Here is an 18426-nt window from a genome sequence, read left to right on the forward strand (position 1 = left end):
TCACTGCTTTGTTATTTTGCACTTAAAAACTAGATTGCGTTCTTCGCACGCACAACATTTTTAACTAAATTTTAATACTTAAGTGCAGTGCAAAGTATGCATTGGAGACATGAAAATGATTTGTTAAGTCCTGGCGATGCGAGTTCAGCGCGCACCTACAGAAAACATGTTTGTCTCGAATGATGAAACGAAAAGAGAGCCATTAGTGGCAAAGGAAATCGAGTTAGAGTTAGAGGTGGAGCAAAGTCAACAGATTCGATGTCGGAGTTAGACCTCGGAGACAAAGAAGATGTTGTAAACGCGGCGTAACCCACTCGCAACCCAGATGTAATATAGAAATGAGAAGAGAAACTGTAACTAACTAAAGAACATACGGTGCCAAAGCACCCACATTTATACTCCTGAATAACATTCTATGCCCAGCGCTTACACAGGCACCTAGAATATTCTCGGATATTCCGGTTCAATCTAATCATGTGACTCGTATTCCAACAGAAGAGACAACAGGTAGTGAAGTGCTAGCAAACAAGGGGGGGTCATTCCAGATAATGAAATAGGAGCTATCGCGTGTAACTCAGTCTCGAAATAGAGAACTAGTATTAAGATTTTTACCTATCACGTGTAACTATAACATGAAAATACAATGAGTTATGCGCAAACACAGATAGGAAAGAAATGGTATCACCTCAGTCTCGAAATAGAGAACTGAGGGAGGGAGAAAAATTATGGCATCCAGCGTAACTTATACGACTGGAGCCAATATCGCTTAAAGCAATTGCCAGTGACAACTGGCAATATAAGACAAAGTAAATTGGGAGCATGTGGTACCGTGACTCTGAAACAAAAAGGTATAGTCATTGTTAGTCACAACGATATTAAGTTAAAATAAAAACTCCCCAATCCATGCTGCAGCTCAGCTGTTGTCGATGAGCGTTGATATTCCAACACCAGACTCCTTCCCAGTTGCTCACATGATTTCTCCGAGGTTTAGCTGCAACTTACATTGCCTCTGAAATCTGTCAAGCAACTGGTACAACTTACAACACATGATGTTCCCATGCTGAGTTGTAATGAGCTGTGCATAGGTTGCGGAATATAATTTTTGGTATTTATGCATGCACCCAACCCAACCCGTGGAGACTAAGGGAGCACATCCAGGGTTGTGAAGTCAATATCCAGGTGTGTGTGAAGTTTAACAGTTTATATATTACTTGGTTACCAGTCACTTGTTTGTGCCTAGTGGCATAAGTGGTACAGCGTTAGTGTCATATCCACACATACTGTCATATCCATACAATCCCGACCTCTGCTCCGGGCTCCCAGAACTCCGAAACTGACTCTGGAGCTGTCATATCCATCCCCGGCCATTGACTTCCGATCCCTCTGATCCCTCCGGTCTACCTCCGCTCCTTCTTCACTAACCTCAGATGGTCACCACCCCCTCCTTTCAATTTATTACATATGCCTCCCTAAGTACAGAGCCCCAAAGACTTCTGGACAGCTTTGACGTCCACTAGCGCACTCCCACCTCCGCTGGGCAATACACTTGCCTGCCCTGCAGAGCCCACCTTTGGGCCTATCCCTCCTTTCCGTTTCTGGATTATCGCCTGCCTTTCTGTTAACCCTGTAACCCGACTCATCGGTAACATTCAGTCAGCTAATGTTTAACCCCATTAGTTCCGCTCTGCTCGGCTCCACCATTTGTGGACCCATCTTCGCTGTAACTATATATATATCCAACTTGTACATAGGTTACACTTCAGTAATAAAAACGACTAGAGTTTACCCCCCTTCAGTTCTGGTCGCCAGTTAGTAAGTTAGGGCAAGGACATGTTACTTGGCACCGGGCTCCTGGCATAAGTTGCTGAGGCCGAAGCCCTCCACCACGGAGACTTTCCCTTGTCTCAACCTGGTCTCTGACAGGAGCCCTACTTCCCTTCCATCACCTTCTCCTTGCCGACTTCCAAGAGGTTATCCCACCTCCGGCTCTGACACCACCTTGGGTCTGACTCCAGAACATTCCGGGTCCAACCTCATCCTCAACACCTTCCAGATGAGCATGCAACACCTATGCTCCCAACTCCGGACCTCCGCTCCGGAATCCTGTTTGCATCTCTGTCTCTGGAACCTTCGGTCTTAGCTCCAACCTCGGACTTTGGCCCCACCTCTGCTTATACCCATTGTATTGGTTAGCTCATTCCATTTAATTACCTTTGCCAACATTCCGGAGTTTAACTTCCGAGTTCGGACTTTCTGGACTTACATTGGACCTTGCAACTATTGCATTGCTCCATTCAGTTCCGCTATTCTCCCTCATTCCTATTTGGGCTGCTGCTTCCTTTCTATTCAGTCAGCTGGCCATTCCCCACTCCCATCCTCCTTCCTTCCATCCTTCTTGGGCCTTGGGCCTTCACTCCTCCTTTGGGAAACACCATTGAGTCAAACCCTTGACCCTTGGTGTTGTTCCTCTTTCCAGCTCCCTTTGTCTCCTTTTGGAGTACCCTTGCTCCTTTTGATTCCGGACCCCTCCTTATATACAATGTACATAGTAACTTGTAACCTCAGTCCGAAATCGACTTGATTTCCCCCCAAGAGACTTCCCCTCTGCTAGATCCGAAATTAGGGACCCCTAGGACAACCAGCAATGGCACAGCGCTCTGCCTGAGTCGCTGAGGCCAAGGTCCTTCCATGCTGAGTCTCCGATTCCACTCTGGAGTCATCCGAATCTGCCTGATCTAGCACATACCCAATCCTGAACCGACTCCCGGACCCTCATTCTCATCACCTCTGGAGTCCTACCCTACCTCTGTCTTTCTGATATTCAACTTCAGACCGAACATCACTCCTCTCACCACCCTCCTATTACTCCTCCTCACTCCTCCACCCTTCCATCCCTCTCCTACCCTACTTCCGTCTGCTCTGATACTCGCCTTCAGACCTGACACCATTCCTCCTCCACTCCTCTCATCACTCTCCTCCCTCTGACCCTCTTCTGCCAAACCTCCAGCAAGTTACGACCTTCCACCGCTGCCCTGTACCCTTGTCAGGGCATGTGTCATATCCATCCCTGGCCATCAACTTCCGGTCCCTCCGTTCCCTCCGGTCTAACTCCGCTCCTTCACTAACCTCGGAGCTCCCGTATTCCGCAATCCTCTCGGTACCCCTTGATGGTCACCACCCCCTCATTTCAATTTATTACCTACGCCTCCCTAAGTATGGAGCCCCGAAGACTTCCGGACAGCTCCAACGTCCGCTAGCGCACCCCCACCTCCGCTGGGCAATACACTCGCCTGCCCTGCAGAGCCCACCTTCGGGCCTATCCCTCCTTTCCGTTTCTGGGTTATCGCCTGCCTTACCGCTAACCCTGCGACCCAACTCGTCGGTAATATTCAGTCGGCTAATGCTTTAACCCCGTTAGCTCCGCTCCGTTCAGCTCCGCTGATTGCAGACCCGTCTTCACTGTAACCATATATATATCCTGCTTGTACATAGGTTACACTCCAGTAATAAAATCAACTAGAGTTACCCCCCCTTCGGTTCTGATTGCCAGTCAGTAAGTTAGGGCACGGACGTGTCACTAGGCACAGCGCTCTTGGCAGAAGTCGCTGAGGCCAAAGCCCTCCACTATGGAGACACTCCCTCATCTCGAATCTGGTCTCTGACAGCATGCCGCTCCGCTGCACGCTGCACCCTCCCGTTGCCCCTCTTTCCTTCTCTTCCCTCTTTCGCTTTCCCTTTGTCTTTCTTCTTTCCTTTTCTCTCTTTATACAGACGACCTCTCCTCTCACCTGTGTAGCACGGACATGCCTGACACCAAGTATCCATGTGGGTACTGCGCCACCGGGTATGCCATGCATCCTCATTTGTACTTCTTTCCTCTGACACTTGGGATCGCCTGTGGAGTCATCCGCAATAGCCCGGCTCTACCTGGGCTGATGTGGCACCCCACACGTGACCCGTTCCTGCCTGTATATAAACTGAGCTGAAGCAGAACCGAAGAAGTAGCCTTCTTCTCACTGCTGCTTCAGGCAAGTATCCTACTTTAGTTTAGTTTAGTTTAGTTTAGTTTAGCTTTTCATCCTAATGACAATCACTACTGCTTCAGCCTAAGAAGCTACATAGGGACATAAGCCCAGAGAAGGGCTGCCCACCATACAGTCTCACCGCCCCACTGCCGGCCACTAGTGCCGAGCTTTATGCCACTACCTCTGCCTCTCTTGAGCTGTCCCTGACAACCCTGTACTCAGACACTGCTCGTACCTTTGCTCCAAGATTCCATCATAGTTCCGACCTCGGACTTTGACTCCACCTCAGTTGCATTGGTGACCTCATACTACGTAAACACCATTGCTAACATTCCTTGGACTTTCAACCCCGCCTCCACAACCTCCATAAGCTCTGCAACCTTTGAGCTCCATGGACCTTACTTGGCACTTTCGCTGATTGTAATGTATCTTTTGTGCTTTCCCCTCATCCTTATTTGGGCTGGTGCTTCTCTCCATTCTAGCCAGTTAGTCATCATCCCCACTTCACCTCATCCTCCTGCCCCTCTGGGCTTCACCCTCCCTATCTCCTTTCGGATGTACCACAGGTTCCAACCTATGACCTTCAGTGCCGCTCCACTTCCATCACCCCTTTGTTCCCATTTGGACGCCTTTGTTTCGATTTGGACCCCCTTTGACTTCCTTGTGCTTTTGTCTCTCTATTATATACAGGTGCTTGTACATACTCGTTTTAGGCCCTCAGTCTAAAATCGACCTGAAATGCCCCCTGGAGACTTCCTGCTCACTGCCTCTGAAATTAAGGACCAAATGGACAAACAGCAATGGCACAGCACTCTGCATGAGTCGCTGAGGCCAAGGTCCCTCCTTGCTAAGTCTCCAGTTCCCCTCCAGAATTGTCTGCCGTCGCCCAGTTCTAACAGTTAGCTGAGAGTATGCAGTTTTTTTAAGTGGCACATGTTTGATTCTCACTTAGGAAAACTTTTTTCAGGCCCTCCCATGGAATAATTGTGTGAAATGGTTGTTTTCTGTACACTAAGGAGTGGAGGGTATGGACAAAAAAGTTTTCCCAAGTGAGAATTGAACATGTGCCACTTGAAAAAACTGCATACCCTCAGCCAATGCTGTACCACTTATGCCACTGGGCACAACCAAGTGACTGGTAACCAAGTAATATATAAACTTTTAAACTTCATGCACACCCAGATATTGACTTCACAACCCTGGATGTGCTCCCTTAGTCTCCACAGGTTGGGTTGGGTGCAATGACTGCATGCGTAAATACTAAAAATTATATTCCGCAACCTATGTACAGCTCATTACAACTTAGCATGGGAACATCATGTGTTGGAAGTTGTACCAGTTGCTTGACAGATTTTGGAGGCAACGTAAGTTGTGGCTAAACCTTGGAGAAATCATGTGAGCAACTGGGAAGGAGTCTGGGGTCATTCAGGAAATGCTGAACCCCATGTTAGTATGATAGTTACTCTGCACACAGAGTCACCCCACAGGTAATATTATGCAATTTTCGATGCTGAAAATTTGTCATCATCTTCCCCTTTACATATGTTTTCTTACATTTCTTTTGCACTTACGTCATCCATGTTGTCTGCCAATATCAGACCTGTGTGCAGGCATTCTTGGATGTGTGCTCATCCACTGCTGATATGATAGCCAGCGCTTTATCTCCCAGCAGCGATATGCATGTGCTGCTGTTATCTTCATTGTCCTTTGAAGACTTCTGAGGGCATCTCAGCATCTCTGAGTGCCTGCTCTCTGAAGTGCCCTGCACTTCGACCCATTCTGGGCCAGCCAAATTCACGGGCCATACCCATTCCTCCCACTCTGAAGGGTCTAATATGGTCCAAGTGACCATCTCCCCACTGGTTCCATGGGGAGATAATGGCATCTCAGCATCTGCTGAGTGCCAGCTCACCGAAGTGTCCTGCACTTCAGCTTTTTCTGGGCTGGTCAAATCCCCAGCCCCTGCTCTTTCTTCTCATTAAGAGAGGTCAAAGACAGTCTATAGTAACTGGACCGAAGATCCACCTACAAACTGTGCACAACAACTGGTAAGTTGGTTGAAGTGCCACTGGGTATCGGACTCGGTGTACATATGGGAAACCAGCAAGTGCTGGAAACAATGCAGACAAAGCAAACAAAGATGAGTGCTTTGAGTGAATGGCTAACTTCAACACAGTCTACTTGACTGTCCTCCCTCTGGTTTTGTGCCAGAATGACAGCAGCTCAGCTTCCAGCTGGCTCACCGATGTCCCCTGCACATCGATTTTCTCTGAGGCTGTCGGATATCCAGCCTCAACCTGTTCCTCTTGTTCCAAGAGGCCACAGGTAGCTCCTATGACTGCTTCTCCACCAGCTCTTGGTGGGGAAATGCGTTTATCCCTCACTGAACGTGACCTATGTCATTTCCAGTGGGGTGGCTCTTCAGCCATTGCAGGTTGCTGTCCTCAAATCCAACATTCACTGGGTCCCAACCCGGTCTAAGGATGTAGGGGTTCTAACCCCTACTCACACTCACTCTGGCTTGCTGATTTTGGGCCAGATTGCACCAGCAACAGATGCCTGACTGCCTCTATCCTTATGCTTTAATATTGTCTGTGAATCGCTTAACCATAGACCCCTAATCACTTTTATTGTCTTTGTCTTCAGAGATCGACTCTGAAGGGCCTCCGCTTCCTTTTTTTGAGTTTCTCAATTGTATTTCTTGTGTTGTGAGGAAAAGTTATGAATTTGATTATGTAACTCTTACAACAATCATGGCTTGACAAAAATGAGTGGGCAGTGCAGAGTTCAGCGAAGTGCAAAGTGCAAGCACTCTAGTCTCTGGTCAGAGGGACTAAACCTATTTTGCACACATCAAAATTTTCGATTCAAATGTATTTGCAAATGTATATTATCATTGAAAATAAATTAGAAACCTCCACTATGCCAATAGTTAGCCTTGTTTCCTTGCTTGTTTGCTGTTGCGGGATTCTTGATGTCTTCTATTCACTACCCGAAAGGGGCCTCTCATGGGGACAACCAGCCAGGAGTTAGGAGTTCAATCAGCATGGCCCCAGACGTTCTATAGGGGATCACTTGCAGCATAACAGGCTCATGTGATATGGTCTACCACTGTCACAATTCAGAAGAATTTGAATTGTTCAGTCGCGAATCCGGGCATTGGCAAACGATGTTGGTGTTATCCGGGAGCTTAGAATCATGTGGAACTTGAGTATAGAATCATGTATGATAATATGCCTTGGGCCTAGCTCCGTGCTCTTCATGCGCCACACCAGGCAGCTCATTAAAGCATGTAAAATATCGAGAGTTCACACACACACACACACACACTGCATGTCCAGTTCGGGGGAATGTAGGACCCTAGACCCTGACATGACCTATGGAACTAATTTGTCTGTCAGAAAACAACAACAGTATTAAGAGGCATATACCCAAACCGTCTCACAGCCCATCCCATTACACCTAACAACATTAGTGCCATTGTCAATTTCACTTGTGGTAACTTTCATGGTACAACACATATGAATGCCAGTAGGACGTTTGGGAGCATGGTGCATTGGACAGCCACTGGAATAGGTGGTTGGCAAAGCTGAGGCTGGGGAGGGTGGATGGGGCTAGGAGAGGTGGGAATATGTTCAGGGGTGCTGGTATCGAGGTCATCATCAATATCTTGTTCCAGTGGCAGGACTCCGATGGGAGTCTGCCAGGCCCTGGTAATGGATCTGAGCATGGTGCATTTCCTTGCAAAGGAAGTGATGGAGGGAGTCGAGATCTACTGAGTACTCTTGGGCACATACTGATGTCAGGTCTCACTCCAGGTGAATGGTGATGTTCGGATGGCAATCCTTATTGGCAAAGAATGGAGAGATGCCTGTGGTGGCATTCGGAGCTTGTTGTATGTGAGAGGTAGGAGTTCGGACCAATTATCCTGCTGGTAGTTACTATAGATGTGCAGGTACTGCTCAAGCATCTGGTTCATCCATTTGGTCCGTCCATCTCCTTCTGGGTGATAACTGGAGGTGAAGTGGAGGCAGCTTTACCAAGTGAACGGAAAAAATGAGAAATGAACTCCGGACCCCTGTTGGAGGTGATGTGGGAAGGAACTCCATGTTTGGAAAACACGTGGAGAAGGAATAACTTGGCCAGTTCTGGAGAGGTGATGGTGTTGTGGGTAGGGATGAAGATGCTGCCATTGGGCTTGTGATTTTCACTGCCAATGTCAACACCACCTTGCTAGTTATGTTTGCTAGCTGCTTGCTCATGCACTGCCTGTGTTGACATCACCCTGCCTTGCCAGTTGGGTGTCTTGAGTGTAATCTCTGAAAATTACCCTGTAGGCTGCCAATGCTAGCTGCATTTTGCTGGCTGTCTGTCTGTGTTTTGACACCACTTGTTCTTCCAATTGAAACATGATGTCTTGTCTGCCACTACCCATTTTCCTACCCATTCCTGCTCATCACTGTACATGCCTGCTACACTTCCTGATCTATGCACCCATGGCCACCACTGCTGCATGCGACTTTGATATGTCCTGCCAACAGAACTGGAGGAATGTATGGTCATCGGAATGAGGGGAAGTGTTGAAGTGGCATTCGGATGCCCTTGTTGTTATGATTTTTATGGGAAGTTTCGTTGTCCTAATGCTTTAGCCTTTGTTCATTTGTGCCACACAGAGATGTATACAAGTATGATGTGTAGAGCTGAGTGCGATATCTATTGACATTGTGACATCGCACTCAGAGAGAGGTCAGGCTGCAATGCAGCAATTATAAGTTATAACACCGCGATTATAACACTATGACCCAATGGCACTTGTTCAAGAGGACCTCCATAGTGGGAATGGAGGCTCATCAGCCCATCCTCACACACACAGGCAACAAAGGGGGAGTGAAACTGCAGTGTTGACTCACTGTATAGATACATATAACCAAAGCTGATCCAAGCTAATGTCCAAGGGATCTGATGGTGTTGGGGACAGACAGAAATGGACAGAACTGTTGGAAACTGCAGCCCAACGCCACTTGCGGTCAGGGCCGAAGGTTGCCTGGCACAAAGGTTGCCAAGGCAAGGTACCCAGGCTGCACACACTTGCTTTGGGAGGCAGGAACACTTTGAGGTGTGATCACCACCCAACCTTTCTCTTTCCCTTTGTGTTGTTACTCACCATGTCATATCCATACAAATCCCGACCTCCGCTCCGGGCTCCTGGAACTCTGAACCTGACTTCTGGAGTCTTACTTCCCTTCCATCACCTCCTCCTTGCTGACTCCCAAGAGGTTATCCCACCTCTGGCTCTGACACCACCTTCGGTCCGACTCTGGAACATTCCGGGTCCGACCCCAACCTTGACACCTTCCAGGCGAGTACACAACACCTATGCTCCTGACTCCGGGCCTCTGCTGAAGGAGCGGAGCTGGATCACCTTATGTAACCAGTTTCCTACGTCCAATAACGATATTAGAGTTTGTGCTGATTTGCGTACTGACCATGTTTTGGTTGCCAAATATATGATTGTTCACTGTCTAAACAACAATAAACACCCCCCAACGATCTCACCTGACGTATAGATCATCTACGGATAAAATTTTATATTGACTTTACTATGATTTCTAGTCAATATTACACCTAGATATACCACTTTTCAGTAGGATGTGATTTTCCTGATAATTTACTGAAGGAAATCTACTAATAAAATAATTCCGCAATAAATGTTACTCAATACAGGAGTGACCAAACTGCTCTTTCTATTGCTTAGAGTGTGTGCTAGTTATCTAGCAGGTTCAGGATCGCTCGCTTTTCTCCTGTGGTGTGATAACCAAATATTGCTGAGAGATTATTCAATTAAGAAGTCCCTCCACCAAATTCTCACTAATTCTCACTATGACACTTTTGTTCAGCTGTGTCTAACTGACCCTAACTCACGCTTAGAGTGACGTGTTAGTTTTATATTAGCTAACAACTAATATTTGCTTTTATCTTTTGGAGCAAATGAACCAACCACTGGTGAGGAGAATTAAACTTTTATTTCTACCTGAGGTTTGAGAGGGGGCAGAAGCGGCGGCCTTTTATGCTTTTCAGAGGCCTCTCTACTCCCACGCCTCGCACTAGTTACATGTGCTACATTTGTATTATAGATCGTTCTAGAATGATATAGGGGCTTGGGCTGTGTAAGCTTAATAATGGACTTAGGACATGACTCAGCAATAAGTAATTCATTTCTTTGTCTTTTGGGCCGATCTTAGCGGGATCTTGTAGCGCTGAAGCTATGCTCTACACCGCCTTAATTACGAACGGTTATCTTTAGAAATGACTCGGCTATAAAGGAACTTTCTAGACTGTTCTCTAATTGACTCCTTTTTGTGAAGCCGCATCATTACTAATGTTCTAGAGCCTTCCCAATTAATTAACCGATCCGCGGACTTCTGAATCACTTCATGCTTATGATCCGAGATCCAGATCATCAATCATTCCTTTGTTCCGATTTATTTGGGCTTAAAATCAAAAAGTTTTGATGAATCATGGGAAAATATACAAGATCCGTTTTTTTTAGCATTTTCTCCTCTTCTGATGCGATCAAAAACTGTCCGCCCGCGCCGGGGAATACTCTATCATATGGTATTCGGTCCGCCAGACTTCCGGGCGCCAATATATTTCCCTTGAGTCACATTACTTTTTGTAAGAATTAGCAAATAAATATATATGAATTATAAGGTGTTTCGCCGTTTGAGCAATATCTCCGTCAGTTTTGAAGCTTTTAGAATGAAACAAAACCGTGGATAAATTTAAGAAACAGTCCTTTCAGATGGTCAAAAGATTACAGTCAAAAGTTTACTGGTTCCCGAGATATTCACATTTCTTTCCCAATGTTCCTTCTTATTCTGCCGTCTATGTGCTATTTTCTTGTTGTAGGGTTATATTCTTTGAATATTATTTCTCCTACACCGCTCCGGAATCCCGTTCACGTCTCCGTCTCCAGAACCTCCAGTCTTAGCTCTGAATTCGGACTTTGACCCCACCTCTGCTTATACCCATTGTATTGGTTAGCTCATTCCATTTAATTACGTTTGCCAATATTCTGGAGTTTAACTTCCAAGTTCGGACTTTCCGGACTTACCTTGGACCTTGCAACTATTGCATTGTCCTATTCAATTCTGCTATTCTCCCTCATTCTTATTTGGGCTGCTGCTTCCTTTCTATTCAGTCAGCTAGCCATTCCCCACTCCCAACCTCCTTCCTTCCTCCTTGGGCCTTGGCCCTTCATTCCTCCTTTGAGAAACACCATTGAGTCAAACCCTTGACCCTCAGTGTTGTTCCTCTTTCCATCTCCCTTTGTCTCCTTTCATCCTACCCTCGCTCCTTTTGATTCCGGACCCCTCCTTATATACAATGTACATAGTAACTTGTAACCTCAGTCCAAAATCGACCTGAATTCCCCCAAGAGACTTTCCCTCTGCTAGATCCGAAATTAGGGACCCCCAGGACAACCAGCAATGGCACAGCGCTCCACCTGAGTCGCTGAGGCCAAGGTCCTTCCATGCTAAGTCTCCGATTCCACTCCGGAGTCGTCCAAATCCGCCCGTTCCAACACACCATTGTTTTCGCACTTTGATACTCTTGGTTTCACCTCAGTGGCATAGAGCCCACATTTATGTATATAAGGATGGGACTTGCTCTGGCAGCCAATACTTTACCAATACAAGTATTGCATTGCACAGTGATTACAAGAGCAACATAAGAACATAAATATGAAAGATATATGGGAGTAGCAACACAATGGATAGAATATGACCATCTCCACAAGGGCTGTACTAAATCTCCCAAGCTTAGACTCGTTGGACTCGCCTTGACAATAGCTTTTTAACGATATGAGATCTATCTGGATCGGAGAAGAACTGGGGGAGATATGGTGAAAATACTGTGAAAGTGGCTCAATATGGAAATTAACATGTGCGAGTCCTGAGAGTGATGATAGCATTGGCACTTGTCCAAGAGGACCTCCATATTCTGCAGTCAAACCAGTCTGGAAAGTGCTGACAGTGTTGGCAGGACCTCCATATCGGGTGGCAGTGCAATTGGACCTGGTCAAGAAAGTGCTGACAGTGTCAGCACTTTGCCCAGAGGACTTCCATATTGGGTGGCAGTGCAGTCAGACCTCGTTCAGAAAGTGCTGACACTGTTGGCACTTTGTCCAGAGGACTTCCATAGTGGGTGGCAGTGCAGTCAAACCTCATCCAGAAAGTGCCAACACTGTTGGCACTTGTCCAAGTGAGCCTCTATAGTGGGAGGCAGTGCAGTCAAACCTCATCCAGAAATTGCTGACCTGTCAGCACTTTGCCCAGAGGACCTCCATAGTGGGAGGCAGTGCAGTCAGACCTGGTCCAGAAAGTGCTGACAGTGCCGGCACTTTGTCCAGTGGACCTCCATAGTGGGTGGCAGTGTAGTCAGACCTGGTCCAGAAAGTGCTGACACTGTCAGCACTTTGCCCAGTGGACCTCCATAGTGGGTGGTAGTGCAGTTAGACCTGGTCCAGAAAGTGCCAACAGTGTCAGCACTTTGCCCAGAGGACCTCCATAGTGTGTGGTTGGTTGCAGTCAGACCTGGGCTGACAGTGTCAGCACTTTGCTGTGTAAGCAAATGGATGAGTAATGGCCAATGGCAGGATTGAGCACAAGTCAATCGTGCCCTACTTGTGCCATTGCTGTTTTCTCCCCCATTTCTCAATATTATCAGGCGCCGTTGATGTTCCAAAGGCCGTATTTATAATCTCCACCGGATGAAAAAGACCCTGAGTCAATAGCTGCTCTCGTTCTTGAGCTATTCAATAAACACACTTGTGCCCTCCACTCGTGCCCATGGTCCCATGTTCAAACTTTATTTCTTGAATAACTTCACAATGAGTGACCCGTTTCACTCAGGGTTTTCTGCATCGTGTATATATTTCCAATACCTACCTTTTGATATGCTATACACCCCAAATGAATCGATTCTCAACTTGAGCTCAAACCCTAAAACTCAGGGCACAACTTTGTTTCCTCAATAACTCAGTAACTGTGGCAGCTATTCACTCAGGGTTTTTTGCATCTTGTAGAGGAAATCCATACGGCCTTTGGACACTTGTCTATATTTCATAATATTGAGAACTGGCCGAGTACTGGCCAATGGCACAATAGGGCACGACTAGGGCATGACTGGGCACGACAATGAATTGGCCATAACTCCTGAACCGTTTACCGGACTTCCATTCCCGTTACACTGTTGGAAAGGTGTGATTTTTCTCTTCTTTATGATACCAAAAAATCGCCATGGCACAAGTATTATGATTCATAATACCCACTGTGATTAGATAGGCTTCACGTCAAGGGTGCAGGGTGCAGAAATGTCGATGCTTATAACTTTTCAACCGCTGAACTAAATTTCAAATGATTAGTACCGTTAGAAAGGTGTGATTTTTCTCTTTTTTTCAAGCTCGGAAAATCCCGAGGGTGCAGCGGCAAATGCCTTTTGCCAGGTTCTTCTATAGATACTTTTTTTTTTTTTTTTTGAATCCGAGTGCAACGACCCAGGTTTTTTGCCAACCAGGTGTTTTCCATGCACGGAGCAAAAGTAAAATACAGCCATTCAGTAAATAACTTGGGCTCCACCATGTTGATTACCGCCATTTTACTTCCCACTCTGGTGCGGGATATTATCCAAAAGGCCCAACGTTAGCATGGTCACTACCCTCTTGTAGTTCCATGCCGCCTCGATATCGTGCACCAGGGCATCTTGGCCTCACTTGCCGGGGTGTAAGCACCGTCGGAAGTGTCCCGTGCCAGTCCCAGTGACCGTGGGATCGTTCTGGGCGAGTCGCTCCCCCAGAACGTTCCCACGCTTGTGGCAGTGATACTTTCAAGAAAGTTCCCACACTATCCCATCTGCGTGTATGTTACAGCCAACATTGAAGGAAATCGGAGGAACCCAGTGGGTGCGCAGTCTGCCCCACCCTAGGGAACGGTGCTGAACCCTCACACTGACCCCCAAGAGTCCTCCGTGCTCCCACCTCCAGTTTCGATATCCTTCTGTGGCTATGTTACACCCGTTTGCAGAAAAATCTTCCGTCTTGAATTTATCCCGTATGTGGTCCTAGTCGTTCATTTTCCTGAAAAAGTTGGAAGGATCAGGTTCAATATCAAATAGGATTTCATAACCCATTTAGCCCTGGGGTCCAATCGCCCATCTGAGCAACGAGAGAGTGTACCAGTTCATGAACCAGTCACGTCTGTACAAGTGCGCGCGCGCGATTGCATGAGACTGACGTGAAATGGGGGGAGGGGGGTTTGATGGCACCGATTGTCTGTTGGCATTGGGGTTGTTCCCAGCTGAGTCTCTTTCGTCTGGCTTGGGGTTTTGGCATTCAGCGACTAGCTAAATATTCTATTCACATTCTATTCACATTCCAAATGCATCCAGGAGGCCTTCTAGCGCCATTTTGATGCACTCCCAGCCCATTTCCCTCCCGAATCGCCCACTCCATCCCACGGGTCCACCTCTATTCCAACGATAAAAAACCCGTGGTGTCCGGTTACATTTACTCCATCGGCACTGAGCATCTGATGCCGTCGGTGGTGCTGGCACGGAGTGCCAAGTATCCATAGACACCATGATATCCTTTGCACCAGGCTCAAGATGTTTGGACAAGACGATCGGACTATTCTTGTAAACTCGCTCACGCGCTTACGGCGGTATAAGTAATCAGACATGTTATCACCCGGCAGGTGTCTGAATGCGATATCGATCCGATAGTTACATATCATGTTCTGGCCACATCCTATATACATGTAACCAAGATAAAAAAAGAAATACAGAGTGGCGTCCAATGTGAGGTTAGAGAGATGATAGGATCCATCCCGCCACCAGCCAGTCCCGGTAGTCGCAATATGTGTGACTCGGTGTGCCACGTCGGCAATAAGGTGCCTAGTGGCCCATCCTTGTCGCTGCCCCACATCCGGTCGCTACGTCGACAAGACCAAAGTGATCATGAGATGCGCCCAAGCGCTACATGTGGAACCTGAATGTGGAACCCAAATAACAGTAGGACAAGCAGCATATCATAACCGATATCCCCATGACATGCATACCTGTGCATCCTCATGGTTAGCTTTCGCTCCTTATGACCCCTGTCCAGGTACATATGATGGATCTCCAGCCTCAGAGTCCCTATCCTCGAATACAACCATGAGCGTTTCATCCCTCTCCTCCTCGTAGAAGGCCCTAAGCAGATTTTTGCCCACAATTATGTTCTGACTTGGATTGAGCGATGCTAACTAATACTGATAAACATGTCACTTACTCCAGCTTTCGGTGTGAATCCAGTCACTGCTTCGCTCCCTAGGGGAAGGCGAGGATGGTTGCGGACCCAAACGTTCGGCGGCATCACTGTTAGGAAACATCTCATGAACCCTAGTGATATCCTCACGTCCCCATCATAAGCCAACACCAGTTTGTTGAACATCACCACCTCGATGCTGTCAAGGGGGATCAACCCTGACACTATGACTTTGTTCCATGCCGCTCCCGGCTCCTTCCCTGGTACATAAAATTAGCCTTCTGGCAGTAAAACCAACGCCAGCCCATACCTTCCCCCACAAATTTTTGAGGAAGTGCTACCAGATTTTGGGGTCGTGTAAATCGGAACAGACAAAATCGCACCAGTGCATGATATATGATATCGTGATCAGGGTATGAATGGAACGCCACAAAGGCTTGAAGTATGACCTGGCCAAGATGACCTTCGAAGTCATCTCTCGGGCGGAGTGCAAAGTCCATGGTGTTGTGGTCCGTGATCCAGCTATATGGTCTAGCCGGAGGTTCTCTCAAGGAATGCCGACTTATGACTGGCTGCCTCTTGATCTCGATCAGCAGCTGGCACCGCCGTGACTCGTTCCATCCAATGGGACCTGGATAGTATACCAGAACCGAATCTGGAGTAGCCGTCAGGTACTTTGTGACATTTCCATTATTTGGATGGACGCTGAACACCGTTGTTGGGCCGTCCAAACGTCGTTGTGGACTCGATATGATGGTGCCCTTAAAGGGTGGACTGATGTGAGTTATACACATGCCCAATATTTTCTCGTAAACAGTGTAAAACGGATACTCGAAATTCCTTGACCGCTCGCAGTCTCTGTATGCTGCAGTCAGAGCATCAAAGGATTCCGTGTACCACCATTCAGGGAGAAGGTCTTCTGCGACGATGATGTTCATCTCTACAGGTCAGCGGAGAGCCAGAGAAACAGACCCCTTGCAAGCTCGGCCAATAATAATCAGGTGTATTAAGCTTAAGTCCCCGGAGGGCCACATGCGAGGAATCAACTGAATAGACGATGATACCTTGACAATTTGATCGTTGGCAATTTATTTTCTACTGATTTCGGGATAATCAGATGACCATCAGCGGAGTTAGCCCTAGTTTCCCCCCTTACACGCACCCCACCATGGATGTTACCACTGGCCAGTTCAGCAGCCTCAGCATCCATAGCTCAGATGATCGAGAAACTGATCCTGAGAGACAGGGGAAACAAGATACCCTCCAGCTCAAGCCTGTACGTTTGTTCCATCGAGGTACTTGGTCTGAACTCTGCTGATCTACATATAGCGTCCTCTTATGCCAGAGTACATGCTTGCCCACGAGCCGTGGTCCGGTCCTTGGCTTCCACCTGAATACGTCCAGAGCATGTTCAGCGATCCTCCTCTTATGTATTTTGGTATCGGTCTCCAGTTTACTGCCACAGACATGCTTCCTCTCGCCCAGGCTCTCGGGGTACCCACCACCCCGGGTGAAGGAAAGTCCCTGCTCCTGCTTGAGAACATTTATATGGCTGTTCGCAAGAGTATTCGTGACAAGTTCAAGTCACGTTGGCCAGTCAAATCCAGGGGGGTCATATCGCACAACACGGAGGTGACGCGAGTGATATCCATCTCCAACAATACCTTGGACACGTTATCTCACAGGTGTTCGGCTGTAGACGATCACCCTGACTCCATCAAATGGAAAGAACTGCAGAACGCCGCAGACGCTCTGTGTGCGTTGACAGGAAGGGAGCCCAAGTGGTACATAGGCGATCGCAATTGGCCATAGCATGTTTGGAATGTGATGCCTGCTTGTCCTTGTATCCTTGTGTTCACGTTCACGTTCCCCTCATCATGTCCTTGCACTCCCGCTCCTGCCATCATCCTCTCCGTCCTATTGACTGTATACTAGGGTTTGAGACACAAGTTTTTTTGCAACGTTTTTTGATACAACTACTGTAGACCTAAAATGTTGCCTCAAATTTGTTGTTTGGGCACGAAACCAATGCCTGGCGCTGACTGTTACATAAGCCACGCTTGCGCAAAGCGCTGGAAAAATTTTCCCAGGGCATCCTGCTGCATATTCCATTATTTTTCCCACTCTAACGAAGAGACCCCGGTGCGATGCAGCACTGTGGCCAACTCGCAACGTGATGTTGAGCTAGCGGTGCCACCCTTGTTATTCCCACTCTTATGAAAGCAGTTAACGATCTTTCTCTTTCGTTTTAAAGATAAAAAAGGCTATGACTCGTGAAATCTGTACATAGTCAGGAAAGTTAATGCTCAAACTAGACAAATTCCTCCCCGCGCACTGTGAGAAGTTTTCCCGCAAATTTGTGGGTTTGGGAGTTGCGGTTCACACGGGGACTTCGTCTATCTCTCTCTCTGTTCCCCCACACATTTCCGATTGACACTGGATTCCTATGATAAGCACAGCTATGCTTTTCTCAGCTAGCGCTCTGTTTTCTGCCCCCAATTCGATGCTCACTACCATGTTGAACTGTGAAGATGCGATCTCGTGTGATCAAGCATAGGTTGTGCCCTTTGGCAGCCGCATCTGTATCTACCGTTTGATCACTTACTTAACTGTGGATGCATGCCCCATTGCACACTCCCATGCCAATCATGGTCAGGTTTGTGACCCCCTTGCAATTGGATGTGCCTTGGCGCCTCCTCCGCTTGTTCTTGTTGATGAAATAACATTTTTCCTCGTATCCCACCTAGGTAATTATGTGAGATGCCACTCTCTCCCTTGTCCGATCTGTGGACAATACAAAGATTCCAGGCTGGCCGACATGGCGCGCGCACCCCATCAATTAACCCATTAGCATCCCGAAACTTTGTATTACTGTATAGTACGATGCCCGATTAGTAATATATTATATATCAAAACTGCCTGGGTAACCTATCAATTCTTCCCAGGGAACCCTGTCATAATGGCCCCATCATATCTGATAGGAGGTCCTGGTACTCGAAATCTAATGGTTGGAAACAGTGACGGGGACACCTTAGCAGGGTTGATACCAGGCCAACCCATTACAATTTGCCCAGGTTACTTCCCACGCCTGGCTAT

General features: G+C 47.4%; 3 protein-coding genes across 3 annotated transcripts; 1 reads left to right on the forward strand and 2 right to left on the reverse strand.

Annotated features, from left to right (window-relative positions):
• Positions 1-5619: 5619 nt before the first annotated feature.
• EI90DRAFT_3167796 (uncharacterized protein) lies at positions 5620-6780 on the reverse strand (the record flags this gene model as incomplete). The annotated part of the gene is made up of 5 exons (XM_039066305.1): positions 5620-5996; positions 6051-6135; positions 6269-6419; positions 6541-6698; positions 6772-6780. The coding sequence occupies 5 exons, from the start codon at positions 6778-6780 to the stop codon at positions 5620-5622; spliced, it is 780 nt and encodes a 259-aa protein (XP_038909592.1).
• An 8392-nt stretch (positions 6781-15172) lies between these two features.
• On the reverse strand, positions 15173-16268 carry EI90DRAFT_3021245 (uncharacterized protein; the record flags this gene model as incomplete). The annotated part of the gene is made up of 3 exons (XM_039057628.1): positions 15173-15304; positions 15355-15590; positions 15641-16268. The coding sequence occupies 3 exons, from the start codon at positions 16266-16268 to the stop codon at positions 15173-15175; spliced, it is 996 nt and encodes a 331-aa protein (XP_038909593.1).
• A 230-nt stretch (positions 16269-16498) lies between these two features.
• EI90DRAFT_3167797 (uncharacterized protein) lies at positions 16499-17142 on the forward strand (the record flags this gene model as incomplete). Its single annotated transcript, XM_039066306.1, has 2 exons — positions 16499-16606; positions 16660-17142. 2 exons carry the CDS (start codon positions 16499-16501, stop codon positions 17140-17142), a joined length of 591 nt encoding a protein of 196 aa, XP_038909594.1.
• Between the last annotated feature and the right edge of the window lie 1284 nt (positions 17143-18426).

Source organism: Cantharellus anzutake (genome assembly GCF_015039405.1).
Source record: "Cantharellus anzutake strain C23 chromosome Unknown EI90scaffold_105, whole genome shotgun sequence".
Lineage (NCBI taxonomy): Eukaryota > Fungi > Basidiomycota > Agaricomycetes > Cantharellales > Hydnaceae > Cantharellus > Cantharellus anzutake.